This window comes from Capsaspora owczarzaki (assembly GCF_000151315.2).
Source record: "Capsaspora owczarzaki ATCC 30864 unplaced genomic scaffold supercont2.5, whole genome shotgun sequence".
Lineage (NCBI taxonomy): Eukaryota > Filasterea > Ministeriida > Capsasporidae > Capsaspora > Capsaspora owczarzaki.
The window spans coordinates 1,597,098-1,616,772 of record NW_011887296.1 but is presented as its reverse complement, the minus strand read 5'-3'; the positions used below and the strand labels follow the sequence as shown (position 1 = coordinate 1,616,772).

Here is a 19,675-nt window from a genome sequence, read left to right as displayed (position 1 = left end):
ATGGCTGAGAATTGCTGAGAATAGAACTCGAGCGATAAAGCAATTCAAGTTGAGTCGTGCGAATGCCAGGGATGACAACAATTTGCCAACTCTAAACAATTTCTACTTGGACTGGACCACTAAGAAAAATCAAACCACACAAAAACACAAAAACAACCAAACCAACCAAAACTACAACCAAAAAAATCATCGACGTGCGACAGAGATAAGGGCAAGGGCGTTTTGCAGATTGGTGATGGCTGTCGTCACGTCTTCGTATTGGAGAGCGCTGATGGCAAACTTGGCGTGCTTGGCAGCCATGGCAAAGTCGTCAAGCGAAATGCTTGGGCGGGGTTGGAGATTTCCAAGCGCATTCATGCCCTGAGCGGCGGCAGAGGGTATGTTTGCGGGGGCAGGCGACGGCGCGTTAGGCACGTGTGCCATTGGGCGAGGTGCTGCTGGCGTGGGTGCTGCTGGAGGCTGCTGCGGAGCAGAGTTGCCGGATGTCGGACCCTTGCCGCCTGCACCAGGAACGCTTGGGAAGTGGCTTGGATTGGGTGGATACGACGGAGGGAGAGGAGGCTGTTGGTGTTGCTGCTGTGAAGGAGGGCCGGGGTAGCCACCAGCGGCTGGACCGTTGCCCATACCCATCGCTGGATTGTACATGTTGCCGCCACCAGGAGCACTGTTAAAATTGCTGATACTACCGTAAGGATTGTTGACGGGTGGCACGGGGACATCGCCAAGCGAGGCACCACGGGGCGGATAGGCCGGCCCTGCTGGCGATGATGGGACATCTGTGAGTGGGAGCACGGGGAAGGCGCCTGGTGGTCTGGCACCGCCAAACGACGGCTGTTGCTGGGGAGCACCTCCGTCTGCCCCGTATGATGGAGGGGTACTGCTAGAGTCGTAAAACTGCTGCGATTGCGCCGGTGGGGGTTGCGATTGCTGGCCGAAATCAGCATCGTCGCCGCCAACCGCGTCCTCTCCGGTCGGCGGGCCTGGGATCGGTACTTCTCCGTTCTTGAGGCACTTTGTTATGTACACTGCCTTGAACTTTGCGTACTTGTGCTTTTCGGCAATCTGCGCAAGGGATACAAAAGCAAATCGTGAAAACCGTCTTTCCAAAAAACAAACAAAAAGTCATCCTCGTCGTGCTTTGGGGTTGTTACCTCTGTATCCATCTCTCCAAAGGACTTGAGCACATCAAACACGATGGACGCAGCATAGAACGACCTCGCGACCTTCTTGTTGGCGCGGCCCTCTCGATCCTCGTTGTCCGAAAAGTCAAACAGTTTTAGGGCAAAGTCCTCGAGGTGTGCAGCCGCAACGACATCATTCCGGATGGCTTCGAGGTTGCTCAGTGAGCGTTTGTCCTGTTGTGGGAATGAGTCGGAATCATAATAGTGAGAATATTTACGATGAAGAAAAGTAAAAAAAAAAATTGAGCAGAGCGACGATTACGTCGAAAAGGAAAAAAAAAAACTAGTGAGGATTTCCGTATCCCAGAACGAACGAAAGCTCAGTTTCAGGGATACGAAAATTCACTAAAATTCGCGCGCATCCGTATCGTTTTCTTCACTTTGTGTTGCCATACAGCTTCTAGTTTATCCATGAGCGCGATGAGGAAGGCGCGGCACTGCTTGTCCTTGCTGGCCTCGGGATCCTTGAGCGCGTTCTGGGCAGCATAGAACCGGCCTGTGAAGGAGAGAGAAGGAGAGAGAAGCAGAATGAGAGAATGAGGCAAGTTAGTGAGTGAGTGGGTAAGAGCGAGAGTATAGGAAACGCAGACTGGCTGGTAGTGCAGCTGCGTATGAATGCGCAACTAAACCTCCTTCCACTTTGCCCAACGTTCGCTGCGTTTTGGTGTTCTCCCCTCCCCTCTATCCTCGCGTTTTCCCCAATTCTCAAAAGTCAACGCATTCAAAAGCTTTTGTCACTGAAACGCCAAAACGTCGGAAGTCGAGTCAGGTCAGGTCACAGAAGGGCGAACGAGTCCTTCGTCACCAGTTTTCTCTATCATCGAGAAGGTGACGCACAGTAGTACGCAGTGACTGGATCGTGCTTGTCAAACTCGTCGGCACGCTGGAGGTACGGCACGAGGCCTTTGAGCATCAGCGGCGTCGGCGGAAGCTTGGACGACATTGCACAGAGAGAGAGAGAGGGAGAGAGGAAACAAAAAGGCAGACTGAGCGTTTCTGAGCAGATGCGAATATTCGGATAATGGTAAATGTGGGAACTGTGGAACATGACCAAACAGTGCTGCAAAGAATGGGCATGGGGTGGACTGAGTAAAAATGAGAGTTGGGTAAAGTTCGGTTGATTTTGGAACGGTTCTGAGAAATGTCGAGCACACAAATCGCTCCTCGATCTGCTGCACTGTGCTGCAGCTCAAGCAAGGCCCAACTACTTCTATGGTGTTGCAGCTGTTGCCTGGCTTGTGTGAGTGACGACAGCGATCAGAGCTTGCTTTTGCTGTGTGCCGCAGCATTCGTTCAACTGGTCCCTGTTGTGCTACACTGCAACAGAGACATCCTCCAATACAGTTCCATACAGAATCCCTGCACTATTGCGTATGGACGATAGATTTAGAACTGCTCAAAGCGCAGTCTACTTCCAGTTCAATCTTCGAAAATGCTGTCGTATGAGAGTATGAATCAGAAACAGCGCGAGTTGTATGATAAAGTCAAGAATGCGAGTGGAGAGCTCGGGTAAGAAAAAGCCGAATCTATTGCAACAGTGCGATCGCGTGTGCTAACGAAGCGGAGGACAGTCTGCAACAGAATCAGATTGGCGATGCTGAAGCGCGGGCGATTGCTGAAACACTCAAAGTGAACACGACGCTGACGAAGCTATAGTAAGGCATCTCAGAGCTACTGATGCATATGAGGGACTCACTGATGGAGGGAATGGAGCAGTCTGGATAACAACCAGATTGGCGATGCTGGAGCACAGGCGATTGCTAAGACACTCAAAGTGAACACGACGCTGACTTCGCTCTCGTAAGGCATCTCAGAGCTACTGATGCATATGAGGGGCTCACTGATGGAGGGAATGGAGCAGTCTGGGTGGCAATCAGATAGGAGATGCTGGAGCGCGGGCGATTGCTGAAGCGCTCAAAGTGAACACGACGCTGACCGTGCTCTAGTAAGGCATCTCAGAGCTACTGATGCATTTAGAGTGCTCACTGATGGAGGGAATGGAGCAGTCTGGATGTCAATCAGATAGGCGATACTGGAGCGCAGGCGATGACTGAAGCACTCAAAGTGAACACGACGCTGACCGAGCTCTAGTAGGTCATCTCACTTGTTTAAGTGGGTAATTCAGCAGAAGGTATGAAGAGAACTCACCGATGAAGGGAATGGAGCAGTCTGGATAGCAATCAGATGACCGATGTGGGAGGACAGGCGATTGCCGAAGCGCTCAAAGTGAACAAGACGCTGACTAGCCTTTAGTAAATATTGATCGCTTTAAGTTGCTCTGAAAGTCGTTAGACCTCATGCTCCAATCTGACGCTGTAATTGACAACATCAGTTTGTCCCAGAACTTCTTGACCAACACTGGAATCACTGCACTCAACGAAACAGGCAATACCGTTTGTAAATTGGAGTAAGACTCTGTGTGATTATTGGACTCAGCAACGTCCGAACAACAAGCCACTCACCTGATTTGGCAAAATTGGGGTTTCCGAACAGAGACCTTGACAACCAGCGTGCACCGTCGTCTGCCGACTTGGCTCAGATTGTAGCTGAGGTTCAGCAATTGCGCTCCAAACTGGCTGCCCAAGCTCCAAACTGGCTGCCAAAGACCAGGAGCTAGCGGCCAACAAGCAGGAGCTCGCGACCAAAGACCAGGAGCTCGCGACCAAAGACCTCCGATCTGAAGTCAGCTCTTGATCGAATTGACGTATTTGAGCGCAACGAACCCCCCGTTGGATCCTCATCGAACTTTGACTCATCGAACTTTGACGGACCAATCCCGCCAGTTTCTCTCGCAACTCTTGTCACCGCGACGAACAATTTTGCTGCCGATTCACTTTTGGTCGCGTGTACTCTGCCATTATGCCTGGCACTCGTGTTGCCATCAAAAAGCTGTCCGCCGAATCCAAGCAGGGCGCTGCCGAGTTCAAATCTGAACTGGACTCTTTGTCGAAATTCCGCCACGCAAACATTATTGCTATTCTGTCGTATGCTGAGCAAGGCGATGAGCGATGCTTGGTGTACGAGTTCATGCCAAACGGTTCTGTTCGTGATCGTCTCAGCCTCAAGAATGATAGGCCTCCGCTGACCTGGTCGCAACGCCACCGCATTGCTGCCGATGTCTCCCGCGGCATGCACTATGTCCAAACCGCCTTCCCTGATCATGTTCTGTTCCACCTCGACCTCAAGACGGACAATGTTCTGCTAGACGCATACCTTAATGCGAAAGTGTCTGATTTTGGCTTGGTTCGTGCTGCCCTACACCTCGATGAAAAGAGCTACCTTCGCACACAGAACGTTCAAGGTACCTTGGCGTACATGTGTCCTGAGTTCTTGGAGGAAGGCCGCATGACTCCCAAGACGGATGTGTATGCCTTTGGCATGATTCTGCTGGAATTGCTGACTGCACTCAAGCCTGGCAACCGCCTGAAAGGAGAGACGCGAAAGGCTGTTAAAAATCAGAAATTCCTTGACATGCAGGACCCGGCCTTGAAACCAACCGAAGCCGAGCGCCAAAGCATCAGCGAGGTTGTCACTCTCGCACTCGAGTGTCTTGATGATATTGCTGACGATCGCCCATCCTTTGGTCGCCTCATTGCTTCATTGGACCTTTGAAGACAATCATCCATCCTTTGGTCGTCTTGTTGCTCCACTGGACTCTGCGGTATCAGAGTGTACTGTACTGTACTGCTGCATAAAAATCCATGTTCCTACATTTTTGAATGAACGCCAGGTCACTTGTTGCCTCGGTTCTCATGGGTTTTTGTTGTTGTGTGTGTTGTTGTTGAAATTGTCCTATTGTGGTTTGGGACTTGCAATACAGAGTAGTTGCGTTCGAATTCGACAAATCAGAGAGCGGAAAAGCGCGTCCGGCCTTTCCGGCGGTCGGTTTTGAAATTTGAACGACCTACTTTCTTCCGGTGCTTCTCTGTCACGGACTGCTGAAAGATCTAGTACAAGGTTGTGCGTCTCTCTTCCAGTGCATTACTTTGGCCAGCCATTTGTACTGGAAGGATTGAGTTGTGAATTAATCTCTTCTGAATTTGCAAATTTCACTTTGGAACAAATACGACTAAAGGAGAGGTTGGGGTTGATCTGCAAGCTCAACTATCTTCTGCACCTCGAGCAACGTTGTAGGGCTCTGCGCGAGCAGCTGGGAGAGTAGACCGTCTTGATCACGCAACAGGTGGCGCTTCAGAGTCCGAGCCGAATAAGACAAAGCGGCGGAGTCGTCCAGATGAAGATGCTGCTGCAGGACCTTTGTGCCGCCTACCTCCAGCGACACAGCAAGCAAGCCGAGACCGAGAAAGTCGGCTTGCGGAGTAGCGACCTCCTCGAAGCTCGCAATGTCGTAAAAATGGTTTGGCCACATCTCCCACGCGTTGTGTTCGACGCGATCGAGCCATGGTTGGAGCTCCTGAGCAGCTGCGGCAGTCACCGGCGCCGCCAAGAGTGCTGCTTGCACATGCTCGCGCGTCACATCTGGAAGGAAGCAAGAAAGCCCAAAATCGACCAACGCAATCGAATGAGGTGGCAACTCGACAGCGCCTTTCGACGGCGGCTCGAGGGCGCTTTTGGGCGGTGAGGCCGGTGGCGTCGGTGGCAATTTCGTCTCGGTGACCAGCAAGTTTCCACGATGAATATCGCCGTGCACCACACCTTGCGCATGAATCCAGCGAAGCGTGTCACAAACTTGCAAGGCGATGCTTGCCGCATGTGGTTGATGTTGCTTCCAGTCAATGCTCGTGCCAGAAATGAGGCCCGTGACCAACGCCAGTCCAGGCTCTCCGTCGAAATCGGCAGTGCAGAAAGCTAGCAGCTCGGGAATGCGATGAGCTGAAGCCGCCATTCGGTCGCGGTTGAGGCGGGCTAGCGCCATGCCCTCCCGCGCCAGCTGTTCTGTGAGCGCCGTGTCAGATGCGGCTGCAGCCTTGACCACCACGTTGGTGAGTTCCTCGCTCGAGTTCAGGCGGAGCTTGGCGGTGAGCATGAAAGAGCGATGAAACATCGAGCAGAGGTTGCGGTCCAGTTGCCTGAACAATGTACAGTATGACACGAGCAGAAAAAGACGTTGAGACAAGAGTTGCACAAGCAGCACCCGAGACACCAAACCGAACTTTACCAAATTGAGAACAAGGGAGTCGGCCTGGCCTGCAGTCCCTCCATCGGTGGAGGTACCATAGCCGGCTCCAGGGTCGTGTTGTGTGGTTGCATCATTGCCGGGTGGGGCCTGTCCGCTGGGTGGGTGGCTGTCCGCCCTGGAGGACTCTAAAACTTGAAATTGTACCTCCAATCAAAATCGCCAACCAATGATCGCTCCGACATGTCGTTGATGATGGAAGTTCTCAAGAGGAATAGAACTGCTACCGCTGGTTCAGTATGACAAAAAGTGATCGCAGGTTGAATGAGCTTGCCATCCAGCTTCAGATCGACTCGGACGACATAGACATTGCAGCCGAGCCAGGCCATGCCGTAAAGACATGCTGGCCACGATTGAACACTGGCCGGAATCTGTGTGTCGTTGAACTGCAGACGATAGTAAAGCAGATAACTTGCGAGTTGCAAACAAGCTTCGTGATGGTGAGAGTCGCTCGATTTGACTTGGACCATGATCAGGCTACCAATGGCGCTGCGACGAGCGGGGTCAGTGCCAATGGACACAGAACTGGGTGGGCTAGCCACATTCGCCGCGGCAGCTGCAGACAGACGGGGGGAACGACGCTGTTGTGATTCTGCAGCTGGGGCGGGCGGAGAACTGCATCGATTAGACTTTTGTCCATTGAAATTGGCATGCGCAACGAGATCAGGACCGAACAACCCCTGAGGGGTGGGACGGAAGTCGATCGGAGAGCCAACCAGGTCGCATATTTTCTGGCAGAATTCTGCGATGGGCTGATAGAGAGCCTCTTCCTTCACGTTCGGAGAAAAATTAATCAACTCCGCTGGAAGCGCCAACTCATGCTGGTTCACGTTTGGCATGGGAAAGTTCAGTTTGGCTTTCCAAGTTGGGGGAGCGTGCGAAACAAGCCGTTTGGCAAGCTCTTCATTTGTGTTCGACCCGATGAAGGACACTACCGAGCAAAAGAGCAGTCACACTGCGTGTCAGCCAAGTTTTCGGGCTCAGAGCAGCACGGTACGTCAAACAACGGCTGGCTTACAAGGGCTCAGCAGCACGGTACGTCAAACAACGGCTCGCTTACAAATACGAATTTGGTGGTAAATGCCATCCACCCGCCTGATCGACCGCCACCTTCTTCTCCGCAATTGCCGCGTTCTTGTCTGCCTTCGCCTGGTCGACTTCCGCCTGCTTGTCCGCAATTGCCGCGTTCTTGTCTGCAATCGCCTGGTCGACCTCCGCCTTCGCCGCCTTCGCTTTTTCCTTCGCAGCCTTCTTTTTTGCCTTCGCCTGGTCGACCGCCGCCTGCTTCTCCGCAATCGCCGCCTGCTTCTCCGCAATTGCCGTATTCTTGTCCGCAATCGCTGTGTTCATCGCTGTGATCAGCGCTGCTTGCACAGGGTCGAGGGTTAAGGCCTGCATCGCCTGCAGCTCCGCCATCTCGAAACAAAATGAAGACTGGTTTCACCAGATTTGGACAGCGAAAACAAAATGTGCCTTATTAAAGTCGCCTTCCACGGGCCGTGGTGGTCCATTTCAAATCGCTGGGGGATGGGACTGCATTGGAGCGTGTCCGAGGTCTCGATTTCCCGCGTTTTACCGCTTGTACGGGGACGTTTTGCGAGTGAAGAGTCTCGGCAGTCGCGCGCCAAAACCCACTCGGCCGCCCGTCTTTGGTTCCTGGGCAGCAGCCTCCCTTTCCCCGCGCCTCCGGTCCGGATCCATCAGTAGCCCTGTCGTAAAGTCGCGATGATGATGTGTTGGAATCATGACAGACGCACTCGGAATCGCTCTGCTGGTGCTGCAGCGTTCAGAAAGTCTGGATTCAAGAAAGCAAGCACCAGCTGGTTGTGGAGGCGAACGCAAGTCAGCCCCTTCAACTTGTCTGTTCGCGCACCCACGATTCACCTTGCTCATTTCATGCAATGTGGAGATTGAACCTTTGTGCAGGACGCTGGGAGGCGTTGGAATCGACGACGGGGTTCCACCCCGCCAACGCTGCCTTTTTTTTTTTTTTTTTTTTTTTTTTTTTCCCATCGCTTCGAATAAGAACGTCGGATATGAGACAGTTGAATATCGTCATAACGCATACCAAAGGCACACGTTCTTCGTCACTGTTTGAGAAATTTACAGAAACAACGACACAACCAAAAAAGGCCATCGGCCAGGCAGAGCGACTAACGTGACAGACGATGTCTGAGCTCTGAAATCAAGAAGGGCACATCGTTCAAAATCACCGCTTGCTCCACCAAATCTGCCACAGAGGTATTGCTCGACATGAGCTGGGAACACACATTCGCAGAGCAAGCAACAGGCGCACGGTTAGTATCCGAGGCGTCAACACTCACAACAGGCAACAGTGACAAAACCCAATACCTGAGCAGCTTCCAGCTTGACTGCGCTCGATCGTTTTCTGTTGCCAAATACAATTTTGAAACTGAGCAATTCCTGCGCGGGTTAACACCCCTCCGCCCTTCCCCCCCCCAAAAGAAAAAAATCAGATCTGCATCAAAAACAAACGCGACACTCACGAGAATTGCAAGAACATGTCAACAGTCTTGGAGTTGTTCAACAGAATGCGGATGGTCATCGACTGAGGCTGGACGTCCAACAGCTCTACACCCCCGAGCTTGGCCAGAGCGGCCGTCATGGACACAAACCTGCGAATTGTCGCAAAGAAAGCAGCAGTCGTCAGCGGAGGGACACCTCAAAGGCATGCGCAATCCTAGCACGTCTTACCATGCTTGCATTTCAACCAGCTGGGCTTGCTCGACGGCCTGGTCCATGCCACTAGCACCAGACGCCGCCGCTTGGCGCACACTCTCCGGATCCGATTCAAGAGCATGCTTGGCACGCTGCAGATCAGCAATTTGCTTGGCAACCATCTCGCGCTCGCTGGCGAGTTGGCCAAGCAGCTCTTGCTACAAAAGTGTTTGTTGTTGGTTGAGTGCGTCACAAACGATCCTAGAAACAACAAGTTTGAAAAGAGCCTCACCTGTTGCTGAACAATGGCCTCCAGTTCGTTTGCATTCACCGTCTGAAACATTGCACAGCGTGAGCCAAACACAAAGAACCAAACCATCTGCAGCACCAGAAATACAACGGGTTCCAACCAAAGCCTCACCCTTCCTTCCAGTATCATTGGCTGCGGTTGCCGCGAAATCAGCTGCTGTGATTCATGTTGCTGAAACAAAATTTCAAAGCAAGTGAGACACGGACCAAAGCCGTCATCGCGAACATCTGAAAACGCTTGCTTACTGTTTGCTCCAGCTCGGAAATGACGGCGGCCAGTTCCGCGAGTTTGCCTTGGAGCTCGGTGAATTCTATCCACCAGAGTGATGGTGAATTTCCAGCTCGATACATTGCAGTTGATGAAAGAAAAAAACAAAAACAAAAAAAAAAAACAACGAGATTGAAAACTGCTAGCTTTACCGCGATCAATCGTCTTGGCGATCTCTGCAATCTCCGTTCGCACTTGAGATGCTTGCTTTTTGAGGTTTTTGTAATGTGCCTGTGCTTGAGACTTTTTGCTCTCTGTGCACAAACCAGAATCAAACCAAAGTTGAGAGGGCTGGGTGTCGTGTTTTGCGTACACACACAGCGACTCTTCTCCCCAGTCACCCAATTGTGCAAGAGCAACAACAAAGCGAGCGTTGTCCTGTACCCTCTGCTGCCAGCTCAGTGGACGATGGGAAGGCAGTGTTCTGCCCAACGTGCATCAAGAAGGCGCTTTTGGTTTCCAGCTCGATAAAGTTAAACTTGAGCTTGGACAAGTTTTCCTGTCACGTTTGCCGCATATTCAAGGTGAGTTTGCAAGTCACAGTACACGACATGGGAGCGATCAACCACTCGTCATGTCGTGAAAACGTTTGGCTCAAGCTCCATTGTTGGACTTCCCAATTGGACCCTGGCCTCTTCGCCAGCGCTTCAGCACGCCTTTCCTTGCTTCACAAAGCAATTCGCCGCTCTCACCTTGAACACAAGAACATCAGCGGCGGCGGTCTGCTCGGCTTCGGCTCCGACCAGCGCGTGCTGCAAGTCGAGAAAGTGGTACTGGGGCTCTTTGGCGCGCTTGAGCTCGTCCACAGCCGCCGTAATCCTGCCCAATTGGTATGACTCAATCAATGTAAGTATGTGTACTGTCGGCCCAGTTCACTTGGTGGCTCGAGTAACCCCAGCGTCATTGTAAATCCACCGCATTCGAAATGGCGCCAAAAATTTGAAAAAAAAAAATGAAACCGTTCCAAATTCATCATCTCGTCTTCCTCCATTTGTCTCGCTTTTTGGCGTCCGGAGTGAGGATGAGCTGCAACAATCAACTGCTATAGAAGTGGGATGCTTATCAGTGGGTGAAGGGGGAGCGGTGGAAACTGACAGAGGCAAAGTATCAACGGTTGTCATTGCGAATCAACGTAGAAACAAAAAGACTGGTTTCAAAAAAGCCGCGATTTGTCGGCGTTTCAAACAAGATTCTGGGCACCGCATTTTCAACCAGTGAAACAACGTTGGGAGGGTTGTTCGAACAATTCCACGACATGCAACATGAAATTTTAGAGAGTGAAACAAAACAACAAAAAACCAACGAACGACTTGGGAACCACAGTGACCATGCCAATGCTCAACCATCCTTCCCGATCTGCCCTTGCTCAATACGCACACCCTCTCTTTCACTCTGGACGCACCAAAGTGCCAGATACTTCCATCCTTGTGTTTCGGAACACCTCATCCAATCAATGAAAAAAAAAAAAAAAAAAAAGCCCACCCGAGTCTTCTTTTCACCAACAAATAGCATGTATTGTCCATCCAAAGAGACGCAATGCAATGAGCATGTAATGATTTACACATCCATGCCAAGTCCAGTCCGCTTGGTCTTGACCACAGCTTCGATCGGCTGAACAATGCCAGCGTTGCCAACGCCGAGACTGTTGCCGGGCTTCCAACCCATTTTCGCCAACAACTTGCTGCCAATGTTGGACTCGGGGATGGGCTCGGCTTCCGCGCCAACGACATCGCCGTCGCGTGATCGCCCGTTGCCGGCAGGGGAGCTTCCGCGATCGGTGGTGGTGGGTGATCCAAACCGGCTCGTGTCGCGCGACGCAGATCCTCCACGACCGCCACGGCCGCCGCGGCCACCACGACCGGGGGGCGCAGGACTGCTGCGAGGACTGCCATAGCTGCTGCCAGGAGCGCTCCAGCTGCCTTTGCCGCCGCGCGACGAGCCGCCGCCTCCCCGCGACGGAGGAGGTCCGCTGCGACCGTAGCGAAGCATGCTTCGATAGTCTTCGCCGTTACTCTCGTCATCCAACAGGTGCGAATACCTGTAGAATGTCGAAACAACCTTGTTGACTTTGGCGGGGTTGGGCAGCATACTGTGCGCGGTCTTGATGAGGACGGGGTGGCGACGATCACCGTTGCCAGCGCTGTCTGTAATCACGCCAAACATTTGCCCCAGCTTGTGCACGAAGGCGCGGTACTTTTTGCTCATCGGCTCCAGAGGTTGCTCCTCGACGGCCGGGTTGAGCACAAAGTCGACCAAGCGCTTCAGAACACCGTCAATGATGGTCGCATCACGGTGAGAAGAGGCGTCCATGAGTTCGTCATTGCTCATCATGGAGCCAGCAGGGGACGGCGGGGCGCGTGGAGAAGGCGCACGCGGAGAGCCACGGGTGATGTTGTCCAAAAAGTTGCGCTTTTCCTCTGAGAAGGATGAGGGTTTTGCGCCCAATGGGCTGGAAGTGGGACTGGCAAAAGTGGCAGCTGCATGGCGAGGGTTGGCGGCAAAGTAGTCCAGGTCTCGAAGGGCTGCAGCGACGCCCTCATCGACTTCATCGATCTCGTCCAAGTCGTCGTCATCGTCGTCAGCTTCGTCAATGTCCTCGTCATCGTCCTCGTCAATGTCCTCGCCATCGTCCTCGTCAATGTCCTCGTCAATGTCCTCGTCATCATTCTCATCGTCGCCACTCTCAACCTTCCCCAGCTTGTCGAGCAAGAGCTGAGGGGTGATGAGCTTGGAATCGGACAATTCGTCCGCTTGGTCGCCATGCGTATCGATAAAGAAGAGACTTTCTGGCGGAGCATCATCGGCAACACTGGGTTCAATTGTAGGAATCGAATCTCGACCCGAACTTGACGGAACGTCGCTCGGCGGCAAGGGTTGAGAAGGCGAGCTGGCAACATCGACAGGCTTGAGCAAAAGCGCATCGTCTTGCATCATGGTCGTCGAGGAAGTCACCCATCGCGCTTTTCGGCCGGCCTCAACATGATCGACACTGACAGGAGCACGCGGCGAGCGGGAGTCGGAATGACGCTTTTGCCCACGTTGTTGTTGGGCTTGGGACGGGGATTGTCGCCGTTGCATCTCGAGTTGCTGCTTCTTTTGCAGCTTCCGCAACTGATGAGCCTCGTGCCGCAGTTGCTTTCGCTGCTGCTTGCTAATGCGTTGGTGGTTCATCGAGACGCCTGGAGGAAGGCTGGCAATGACTGACGCCATGGCTTGCTGTTGCCGACGTGCAGCGGAGGGTGCATTTCGGTCGTACAAGGCCGCGTCTGCGTACTGAAACACGTCTTCCACGCTCCTTCCAGAGTTGGGGTGCAGCTTGACGGCTGCAAATCGCTGGACAACACTTCGAGTTGTGGATTGGGTTTGGCCAAGGCCGGGTCGCGCAAGGCCGGCATCGTCGTCATCATCAGAGTCGGAGCTAGCATTGTTCACGTTGTCATAGTAGTCTTGCAGAGCGGCTTGTTCATCGGCGTTCAGGTCATCATCCGAGTCTGCGTCGCTGCTGTCGCTGCTTTCACTACTGTCGTCGCTGCTTTGCTGCTGCTGCTGCTGCCAACTGGAACTCTTGCTCATCGGTGGCTGAACAGTCGGTTGCAGGCGATGGAAGGGTCCAGCAAGGGTCTGAGTGCCGGCCGTGTTGCTGCTCATGCGAATCACCGTTGGACTGGTGCCGTTGGCCGCAGCCTCCCGAGCAGCCTTTCGTCGCTGGTGCTTGTTTGGTCGATCAATCACAGGCTCAATGATGGCTGAAGGTGAAAGCAGCGAGCCATCAGATACGCGGGGAGACATGACCACCTTGAGCTTCTTGGCTGAGCGGCTGTTGGTGCTCGCTGTAACTGGCGTCCAGCCAAGGCCATGCGCACCGTCATCTTCGTCAGACGAGTCTGTGCCATCCCCAGCCATGGCTGCATGCAAAGCGGCCAGTTCGTCTTCGTCGACGTCGTCCTCATCGACATCCGCGTCTGGGTGCATTGTGGTTGCGTCCACATTGGTGTCGCTGAGATCGCTCTCGTCGTCGTCGTCCTCGCTGTCGGATTCGGATTCGCTGCCAGAGGGTTCATCCAGGTCGCCACCGCGAGCCCGCTTGAGCTCTGCCTCGAATGTGAATTCATCCTCGAGCATGGCAATCGCCTGGTCGTCCTGGTCGTCCTCGTCGTCCTCGTCGTCCTCATCGTCCTTGACTTGGGCTTTTTTGGTCTTTGTGCCTTGCCGTTTCGCTGCGACTGCGCTATTCTTGCTCATCAGAGTCGCATTGCGCGGTCCTTGACGTCCTCCCTCGCCGGGTCCGTTGGGAGCAGTAGCAGTCGTCTCTGAAGCCTGATCATACTCAAAGCTGAACAAATGCCCGACCGGCGCGGGCTGCCTTCTGTTTGTCTTGCTTGCTGAGCCATGCTTGCTTGACCTTGCTGGATTACGACATAGTGAGGCGGACGAGGAAGAGGAGGAGGACGTCATCACTGGATCGCTATTACGAAACACGGCGCCAGTGTGCGATGGCTGTCCAGGCGCACTCAGCGACCCGACCTGGATGCCATAGCGGTTGAGACTGCGCATTGCAGCGTGCTCTGGCGACAGGTGCGCGTAGACGACTGGACCAGGCGGACCGGGCGACGAGGATGATGACGCAGGGGCCGAGTAGTGCGGCGATCCGCGACCGCCACCGTGCTGCTGACGATGCTGCTGCTGCTGCTGCTGTGGATGCTGATGATGATGCGGCTGACGCGGCGATCCGCTCACTCGCTGGCCCTGCTGCTGCTGCTGTTGCTGCTGCTGCTGCTGGGGGAATTGGCGGGAAGAGTTGGCGCCAAACGCACTCGCGGGCAGCAGTCGCTCCTCGTCACTGCCATCATCGTCATTGTGGTTGACTCGGCGTGGCTGCTTGGGCGACTGCTGGCGATGGGGCTGCGGGCGGTGGTGCGACTGGCCGTGGCTACTGTGGCCGCGTGCGCCGCCACGAGACGAGTTGCGCGGCATTCGGAAATGGGTCAAAAAGCAAAAAAAGATAGAGTGAGCTAACTAAAAGTGCATTGGAAAAGTGAAGGATTTGGTACCATTCAACAGCTCCTTTCCAACACTTTCTTGTTCTGCCTTTTTTTGACATTTCACAGTCGTCATCTCAAGTTAACGATTCTGCATGTTCCAATCAATAATGTAGAGATCGAATTGAAATGAAGCGACTCTGAGAAAGAGCGAGATTCACAGGGTTTGCCTGTGTGGTCGGCTTTGACAATTTCCTCCTATGAAGCAATGATGCAAGAGCTCGAAATTCACAACATTACACACACGCACACAAAGGCAAGACGGAGGCGGGGGGGGGCGGTGTACACACGCAAATGGAAGACCAATCACGACAAACCCGGAAAGAGATATCGACACGGATTGTTCGGTTTAGCCCCATGCGGGCGTTGTCGCGTACTGAATATCGAGTTGGCCCTTGATCTCAAAGCACTAACAGCGAGAGTCGGCAAACAAAAGAGCATCGACACAAAAAACAAGCGGGGTCAGCATTCGATGCAAAGTCAAAGCTACCAAAAGCAAAAAAAAAAAAAAACACAAACACCCCCACCCCCCCCCCAACTGCTGCGTACCTGATACAAATTTCGCACAATTTCGTCAGGTGCAGGCGAGAACGCTTGGTTAATATACAAGAACTGGATTCCAGACAAAAAGTTTCAAAAACAAAGTGAGCAAATCCAGAAACGACCATCTCGGCGTGTTTGCTCCCAACCAGACACGCTGCCCGCGAGCTCAGCCTCAACCTGCAACCGCCATCGACAGACAAGCACGCTCGCTGCAAACGTACCAGCGGGTCGGTGGGCTTGAACTTGAGCTGTTTCCGCAAAAACTCAATCACCGTCTGGAACTTTTCGCTGGCTGTGATTTTGAACTTTTTCTGGCGCATCAGCGGCGCATTGCCTGCAGCTCGGAATTGAACAATGACTAAATCCAACAGCAAGCATACAAGAGTGAGTCAAACCAAAAAACAAAACAGCGCTGTCACATTTGATGATAATCTCAGGCACTTTTCAGAACAGTTAGACTCCAAGCATGGCTGCTCAGAACGTGTTTTTCCACCATTTGCCAAAAAATAACCACCTCTCGTTTTTTCCAAAGTGGGTGCTCAATTTTTCCGCTTTCTAAGAGCCACACCTCCGATAATAATGTTCCGTGCATCACACACACACTCTCTCTCTCTCTGTCTCTGCCCTCCACCAGAAGCACCATCACACACTCAAACACCTTGTCCCTTTTGAATCAGAAACAACCCTTCTCCTCGGTTTCCAATCTGACTGTTCGATCTGCCCAAGCCAAGCCAAGGGGGCCAAGAGCAAAGACGAATGGACCGGCTTCCCCCACCCCCCTGACCACACTTCTGAAACCCTGCTGGCATTGAATTCAACAAACCATTCAGCTGTTGTTTTTGTTGTTGAGGGGCTGGGGGTTGGGGGGTTGGGGTTGAGGGAGCGCGTCGCTTTTATTGAATGCGCCGCCATTGCACACCAGCACGGACCTTTGTCCTTGGTCGGCGGCTTGCGGAGCGTCCACGGCGACGGCGCTGAAGGGGCAGCACCCGCGTTGTCGTCGTCGGCACCAGCAGCGGCGTTGGGGTTGGCGGCAGCAGCAGCAGCAGCGGAGGAGGAGGAGGAAGAAGAGGTCGCCCCTGCTGCTGCTGGTCCAGCGTTCGTCGTCGAGGAGGGAAAGTCAGCGTCATCGTCTGCCATTGTCAGGTTTTGAGTGTGTTCGGATGATGATCTGAGAAACAAAATAGTAATAATAAGAATAATAAGCAGTGAATGAATAATTATAAAAAGAATGAAAAGGACAAGAAAACAAAAATGATGGCAAAATGGAAGACGTTGGATTGGGGAGAGAGAGAGAGAGAGAGAGAGAGAACGGGAACGATTGAATCACATCCATCCATCCATCCATCCATCCATCCAAGCTTCGTCAATGATACAGTAAAGTGCATCAAGACCGATTGCTCGAAAAAATCATGCAACCACTCGAAATCGAATCGGCAGCGCCTTCTGCGTTCGCGCACAAAGTACGGATTTTCGGGCAAAGGCTGGTGCATTTTCTTTGCCGCGCTTTTGACCTTACCTTCATCCACGAATGATAGGAGGAATGCAAGAAGAAGAGGGAGGGGGAGGGGGAGGGGAGCGTTTAATGCACGAAAACTCTGATTGTATTGGGGGAAGAAGAGGAAGCGTCGTGGCTTTGTCAATATCAAGATCCCTTCTTGAGCCATGATGTCAAGGTTGAATTGCTTGGATTTCTGGCACTACTACCACTACTACTACTACTATTGCTGTTGCTGCTGCTGACCGAACCTACCCGAGGTCGCTTTTCCTTGTGCGAGGGCTGAGATGTATGTGGCCGCTTTTGAGTCAATCGCTCTTCTCGATCTGATGCGGCTCGTTGTTGCTGCTGCTGCTCGAGCAGTTGCGCTTCTCGCTGCTGCATCTGAGAGCGTCGGTCTTGTTGCTGGTACGCAAGCGCGACATGATAATCGGCATGCTCGTCCACCTCATCAATCGTGGTGCGCACGCCACACTTTGGACATACAACGAGAAACCCGTCATCGTCGTCAGCAACGGCTGTGTGGGGAGGCTTGTTCAGCGGCGTGGAGGCGTGCAAGAACAATCCAACACCTGCGGGCTCCGCGTGCGTCAAAGACTCTTGTGCGCCATCGCCCGCATCAAATACACTTGCTTGAGAAACCGAGTCTTGTAGCCCTGCCTCTGGACGCCGATCTGCCACGCGTTTGAACATGGCGGCGATGGATTTTGACTCCGAGACGGGTCCTTCCGACAACCCCTCGGCGCCAAGAGCAATCATCAGACACGGTAAGATTTCGCGAGCGTCGCTAGGGAGAAGTCCATACGCAGTGGATGCCAGCAGCTCGGCGTTGAAGCGATCGTGAGGCAGAGGGCAAGACCGACTCTTGCCCTCCAACCACCAGGCATGGCTGTTTGCGCGTCCATTGGGCGATGCGCGGTGGAACTGAACCTTCAGCGTTCGCGGAACACGCTTGTCTGCCCGCATGCGCAAGACCAATTCGGATGCCAATACTCGCAGCCAGTCCAGCAAACTCTGATACGTCTCAACAACCGGGGAGAAGGATTTGGCTGCGAGCATGGACTTGGTCGTGGAACGAGGAACAACTGCGGACGAGTCACGTCCGCGAACTGCCGCGTAAACAAAGGGCCCAGTGTCGCTACCGAGCAGCGACACGAGCCGACTCAGCGGAAACGACCAGACCTCGCCGGCCAGCTCGATATCGCCGAGCCGCTTGCACACCTCACGACCCAGCTTGCCGCCCAATCCGCGAATCTTTCGCAGGGGCAATGACCGCATCAGTGCGATGGCGCCGGTGGACGTGACAGTCGTTTGCTTGTTCGGCTTGTTGAGCGAGCTTGCCAACTTGGCGAGCATCTTGTTTTCGGCAATGCCAGCACTGCAGTGGAAATCCAGCTGGTTTAAAACAGCATTGCGAATCTCCAAGGTGATTTGAGCTGCAAACCAGAGAAGCAGCAAGGTGGGATTCGCTGCATCCCTGGCGGTTGGTGCTATATCGGCGGTAGAAGGGTGGATGGATGCCACTAGGTCTGATTCTGGCGGCGCAACAAGCGCTGCGGTGGTGGAACTGCTTGGGCCGGGCAGGCTGACGGATGCATGGCTCGCGTCAAAAAGCGCAGGGTTGGTCTTGTTGCTGGCTGCGTCGGCAACTGCCCACGCGTCGGATTCGTCCAGCTCGGTCGCATCATGAAAATCATATCCTGTCTCGTCAAAGTCATCCACCATCATGTCGCTGACCATGTGCTCATCCACCGCTGCTGCTGCGGCTGCTGCTGCTGCTGCTGTCGAATGAGCAGCATGAGTGGAAGACCCGTCGTCGTCAAGCTCAGCCACCCACTCTGCCTCTTCCTTCGAAATGGCTTGGTCGCGCTGGATTGCGCCCACGGTGCTCCAATCAATCACACCGTCGGCGGTAAAAGTAGGGCCCGAGGGCACTGGTTGCGACGGAAGACGCTGGTAATCTGCAAATTGGCCAGCATGGATTGGTTCGATTCCCGACGCGACTTGCACAATGGGCCGATTGGCAGCTGGATTGAGCCCACTGACGGACACGACATCATGCTTGTCGAGCACAAGAGGTGCTGCTGTTGCTGTTGTTGTTGTTGTTGTTGTTGCTGTTGGAGTCGTGCGAAATTCACGATCGGGTTCAACGTCGTTGTGTGGCGCCGTAGTTGCAGGATGGACTGCTGCTCTTGGGCTCGACGCTTCATCATTAGGCATCACGCCATGATTCTCATCGACTGTGGCTGTCGAGTGGGTCGCAGGAGCGGGGATGGCTGGAACAACGCCATTCACGATGCTCGTTCTCTCTGGCTCGGACTCGGACTCGGACTCCAGCTGCTCCCGTCGAGCACGCAGCAGCCTGCCGTGCCACGCACACAGCCTCTGCCAGGCAATCTCGGTCAGATCAAAGAAGGCCTCGTCGACGGACGCCTTCTGGATTGGCGCTGAAGTTGCACGCTCGAGCACGTCGAAAATCCGCGCGGACGTGTCGCGGTAGGCGTCCAGCGAGACCTTGTGCGTGGCCTTGCGCGGGTTTGGATAGTAGCCCTGTGGCTGTGTGCCATCGCCAGTGAATGTCTGGACGTGCACCGCGCGCAGAATCGGGCACTTTTTCCACGCGTTCTGAATCAGCTCAAAGCGAGCGACGCCGTGCTTGCGCGCCGCGTAGTTGACGGCGATAATCATGCCCCACTGAATCACGGCAAACGGGACATCGGCGCCCTGTGCGGTGCGGTGCGGTGCGGTGCGGGGTGTGGCGTGGAAGGACGAGCGCGTGAGTGGAAAGGTGAGAAATTTGGCGGGAAAACAAAAACGTAGCTCAGAAACGCTGAGATTTTGGCGGGAACACAAAAACACACACGCAGACATTTAAAAACAAAAACAAAACTTGTCCCGTACTGGAGGGACGCCGAGTCGACGCTCTTCAACCTGTGCGTAGAATGCATCAAGATCAAGATGCATAATGGCGCGGCAGGGCGGCCGAGCGGGCAGACTGAAGCTCATATTATTGAAATCATG

At 53.7% G+C, this 19,675-nt stretch overlaps 7 protein-coding genes across 7 annotated transcripts; 1 reads left to right on the top strand and 6 right to left on the bottom strand.

Moving 5' to 3' along the window:
- Nucleotides 1–11: 11 nt before the first annotated feature.
- Nucleotides 12–2,161, bottom strand: CAOG_03924 (vacuolar protein sorting-associated protein). Its single transcript, XM_004363595.2, has 4 exons — nt 2,019–2,161; nt 1,577–1,677; nt 1,152–1,355; nt 12–1,062 (listed from the first exon to the last, which is right to left on the bottom strand). Exons 1-4 carry the CDS (start codon nt 2,122–2,124, stop codon nt 187–189), a joined length of 1,287 nt encoding a protein of 428 aa, XP_004363652.1. The 5' UTR covers nt 2,125–2,161; the 3' UTR covers nt 12–186.
- A 470-nt stretch (nt 2,162–2,631) lies between these two features.
- CAOG_03923 (hypothetical protein) lies at nt 2,632–4,793 on the top strand (the record flags this gene model as incomplete). The annotated part of the gene is made up of 8 exons (XM_004363594.2): nt 2,632–2,690; nt 2,753–2,836; nt 2,898–2,981; nt 3,043–3,126; nt 3,188–3,271; nt 3,350–3,433; nt 3,514–3,588; nt 3,675–4,793. The coding sequence occupies 8 exons, from the start codon at nt 2,632–2,634 to the stop codon at nt 3,796–3,798; spliced, it is 678 nt and encodes a 225-aa protein (XP_004363651.2). The 3' UTR covers nt 3,799–4,793.
- Nucleotides 4,794–5,250: 457 nt separating this feature from the next.
- On the bottom strand, nt 5,251–7,734 carry CAOG_03922 (hypothetical protein; the record flags this gene model as incomplete). Its single annotated transcript, XM_004363593.2, has 5 exons — nt 5,251–6,211; nt 6,301–6,446; nt 6,546–6,874; nt 7,254–7,273; nt 7,379–7,734. The coding sequence occupies 5 exons, from the start codon at nt 7,732–7,734 to the stop codon at nt 5,251–5,253; spliced, it is 1,812 nt and encodes a 603-aa protein (XP_004363650.2).
- A 638-nt stretch (nt 7,735–8,372) lies between these two features.
- On the bottom strand, nt 8,373–10,708 carry CAOG_03921 (hypothetical protein). The gene is made up of 11 exons (XM_004363592.2): nt 10,670–10,708; nt 10,267–10,393; nt 9,959–10,073; nt 9,727–9,828; nt 9,553–9,617; nt 9,419–9,478; nt 9,290–9,331; nt 9,034–9,215; nt 8,826–8,954; nt 8,671–8,707; nt 8,373–8,576 (listed from the first exon to the last, which is right to left on the bottom strand). The coding sequence occupies exons 1-11, from the start codon at nt 10,693–10,695 to the stop codon at nt 8,472–8,474; spliced, it is 990 nt and encodes a 329-aa protein (XP_004363649.2). The 5' UTR covers nt 10,696–10,708; the 3' UTR covers nt 8,373–8,471.
- A 342-nt stretch (nt 10,709–11,050) lies between these two features.
- CAOG_03920 (hypothetical protein) lies at nt 11,051–14,636 on the bottom strand. The gene has a single exon (XM_004363591.2). It carries the CDS (start codon nt 14,546–14,548, stop codon nt 11,132–11,134), a length of 3,417 nt encoding a protein of 1,138 aa, XP_004363648.1. The 5' UTR covers nt 14,549–14,636; the 3' UTR covers nt 11,051–11,131.
- Nucleotides 14,637–14,704: 68 nt separating this feature from the next.
- On the bottom strand, nt 14,705–16,356 carry CAOG_03919 (hypothetical protein). Its single transcript, XM_004363590.2, has 4 exons — nt 16,086–16,356; nt 15,378–15,514; nt 15,163–15,225; nt 14,705–15,022 (listed from the first exon to the last, which is right to left on the bottom strand). Exons 1-4 carry the CDS (start codon nt 16,294–16,296, stop codon nt 14,963–14,965), a joined length of 471 nt encoding a protein of 156 aa, XP_004363647.1. The 5' UTR covers nt 16,297–16,356; the 3' UTR covers nt 14,705–14,962.
- Nucleotides 16,357–16,742: 386 nt separating this feature from the next.
- On the bottom strand, nt 16,743–19,660 carry CAOG_03918 (hypothetical protein; the record flags this gene model as incomplete). Its single annotated transcript, XM_004363589.2, has 2 exons — nt 16,743–19,378; nt 19,556–19,660. 2 exons carry the CDS (start codon nt 19,658–19,660, stop codon nt 16,802–16,804), a joined length of 2,682 nt encoding a protein of 893 aa, XP_004363646.1. The 3' UTR covers nt 16,743–16,801.
- Between the last annotated feature and the right edge of the window lie 15 nt (nt 19,661–19,675).

What these genes read in the sequence shown, in the direction of transcription:
- CAOG_03924 (XM_004363595.2), bottom strand. Translation starts at nt 2,124, where the DNA reads ATGTCGTCCAAGCTTCCGCCGACGCCGCTGATGCTCAAAGGCCTCGTG. An exon ending in TCATGGATAAACTAGAAGCT is followed by an intron (nt 1,356 to 1,576) that starts GTATGGCAACAC and finishes TTCCCACAACAG; the next exon opens with GACAAACGCTCACTGAGCAA. An exon ending in TTGGAGAGATGGATACAGAG is followed by an intron (nt 1,063 to 1,151) that starts GTAACAACCCCA and finishes TCCCTTGCGCAG; the next exon opens with ATTGCCGAAAAGCACAAGTA.
- CAOG_03921 (XM_004363592.2), bottom strand. Translation starts at nt 10,695, where the DNA reads ATGACAACCGTTGATACTTTGCCTCT. An exon ending in CAATGATACTGGAAGGAAGG is followed by an intron (nt 9,332 to 9,418) that starts GTGAGGCTTTGG and finishes GCAATGTTTCAG; the next exon opens with ACGGTGAATGCAAACGAACT. An exon ending in CTGGTTGAAATGCAAGCATG is followed by an intron (nt 8,955 to 9,033) that starts GTAAGACGTGCT and finishes GACAATTCGCAG; the next exon opens with GTTTGTGTCCATGACGGCCG.
- CAOG_03920 (XM_004363591.2), bottom strand. Translation starts at nt 14,548, where the DNA reads ATGCCGCGCAACTCGTCTCGTGGCGGCGCACGCGGCCACAGTAGCCAC.
- CAOG_03919 (XM_004363590.2), bottom strand. Translation starts at nt 16,296, where the DNA reads ATGGCAGACGATGACGCTGACTTTCCCTCCTCGACGACGAACGCTGGA. An exon ending in TCAAGCCCACCGACCCGCTG is followed by an intron (nt 15,226 to 15,377) that starts GTACGTTTGCAG and finishes TCTGGAATCCAG; the next exon opens with TTCTTGTATATTAACCAAGC. An exon ending in TTGTGCGAAATTTGTATCAG is followed by an intron (nt 15,023 to 15,162) that starts GTACGCAGCAGT and finishes TCTCGCTGTTAG; the next exon opens with TGCTTTGAGATCAAGGGCCA.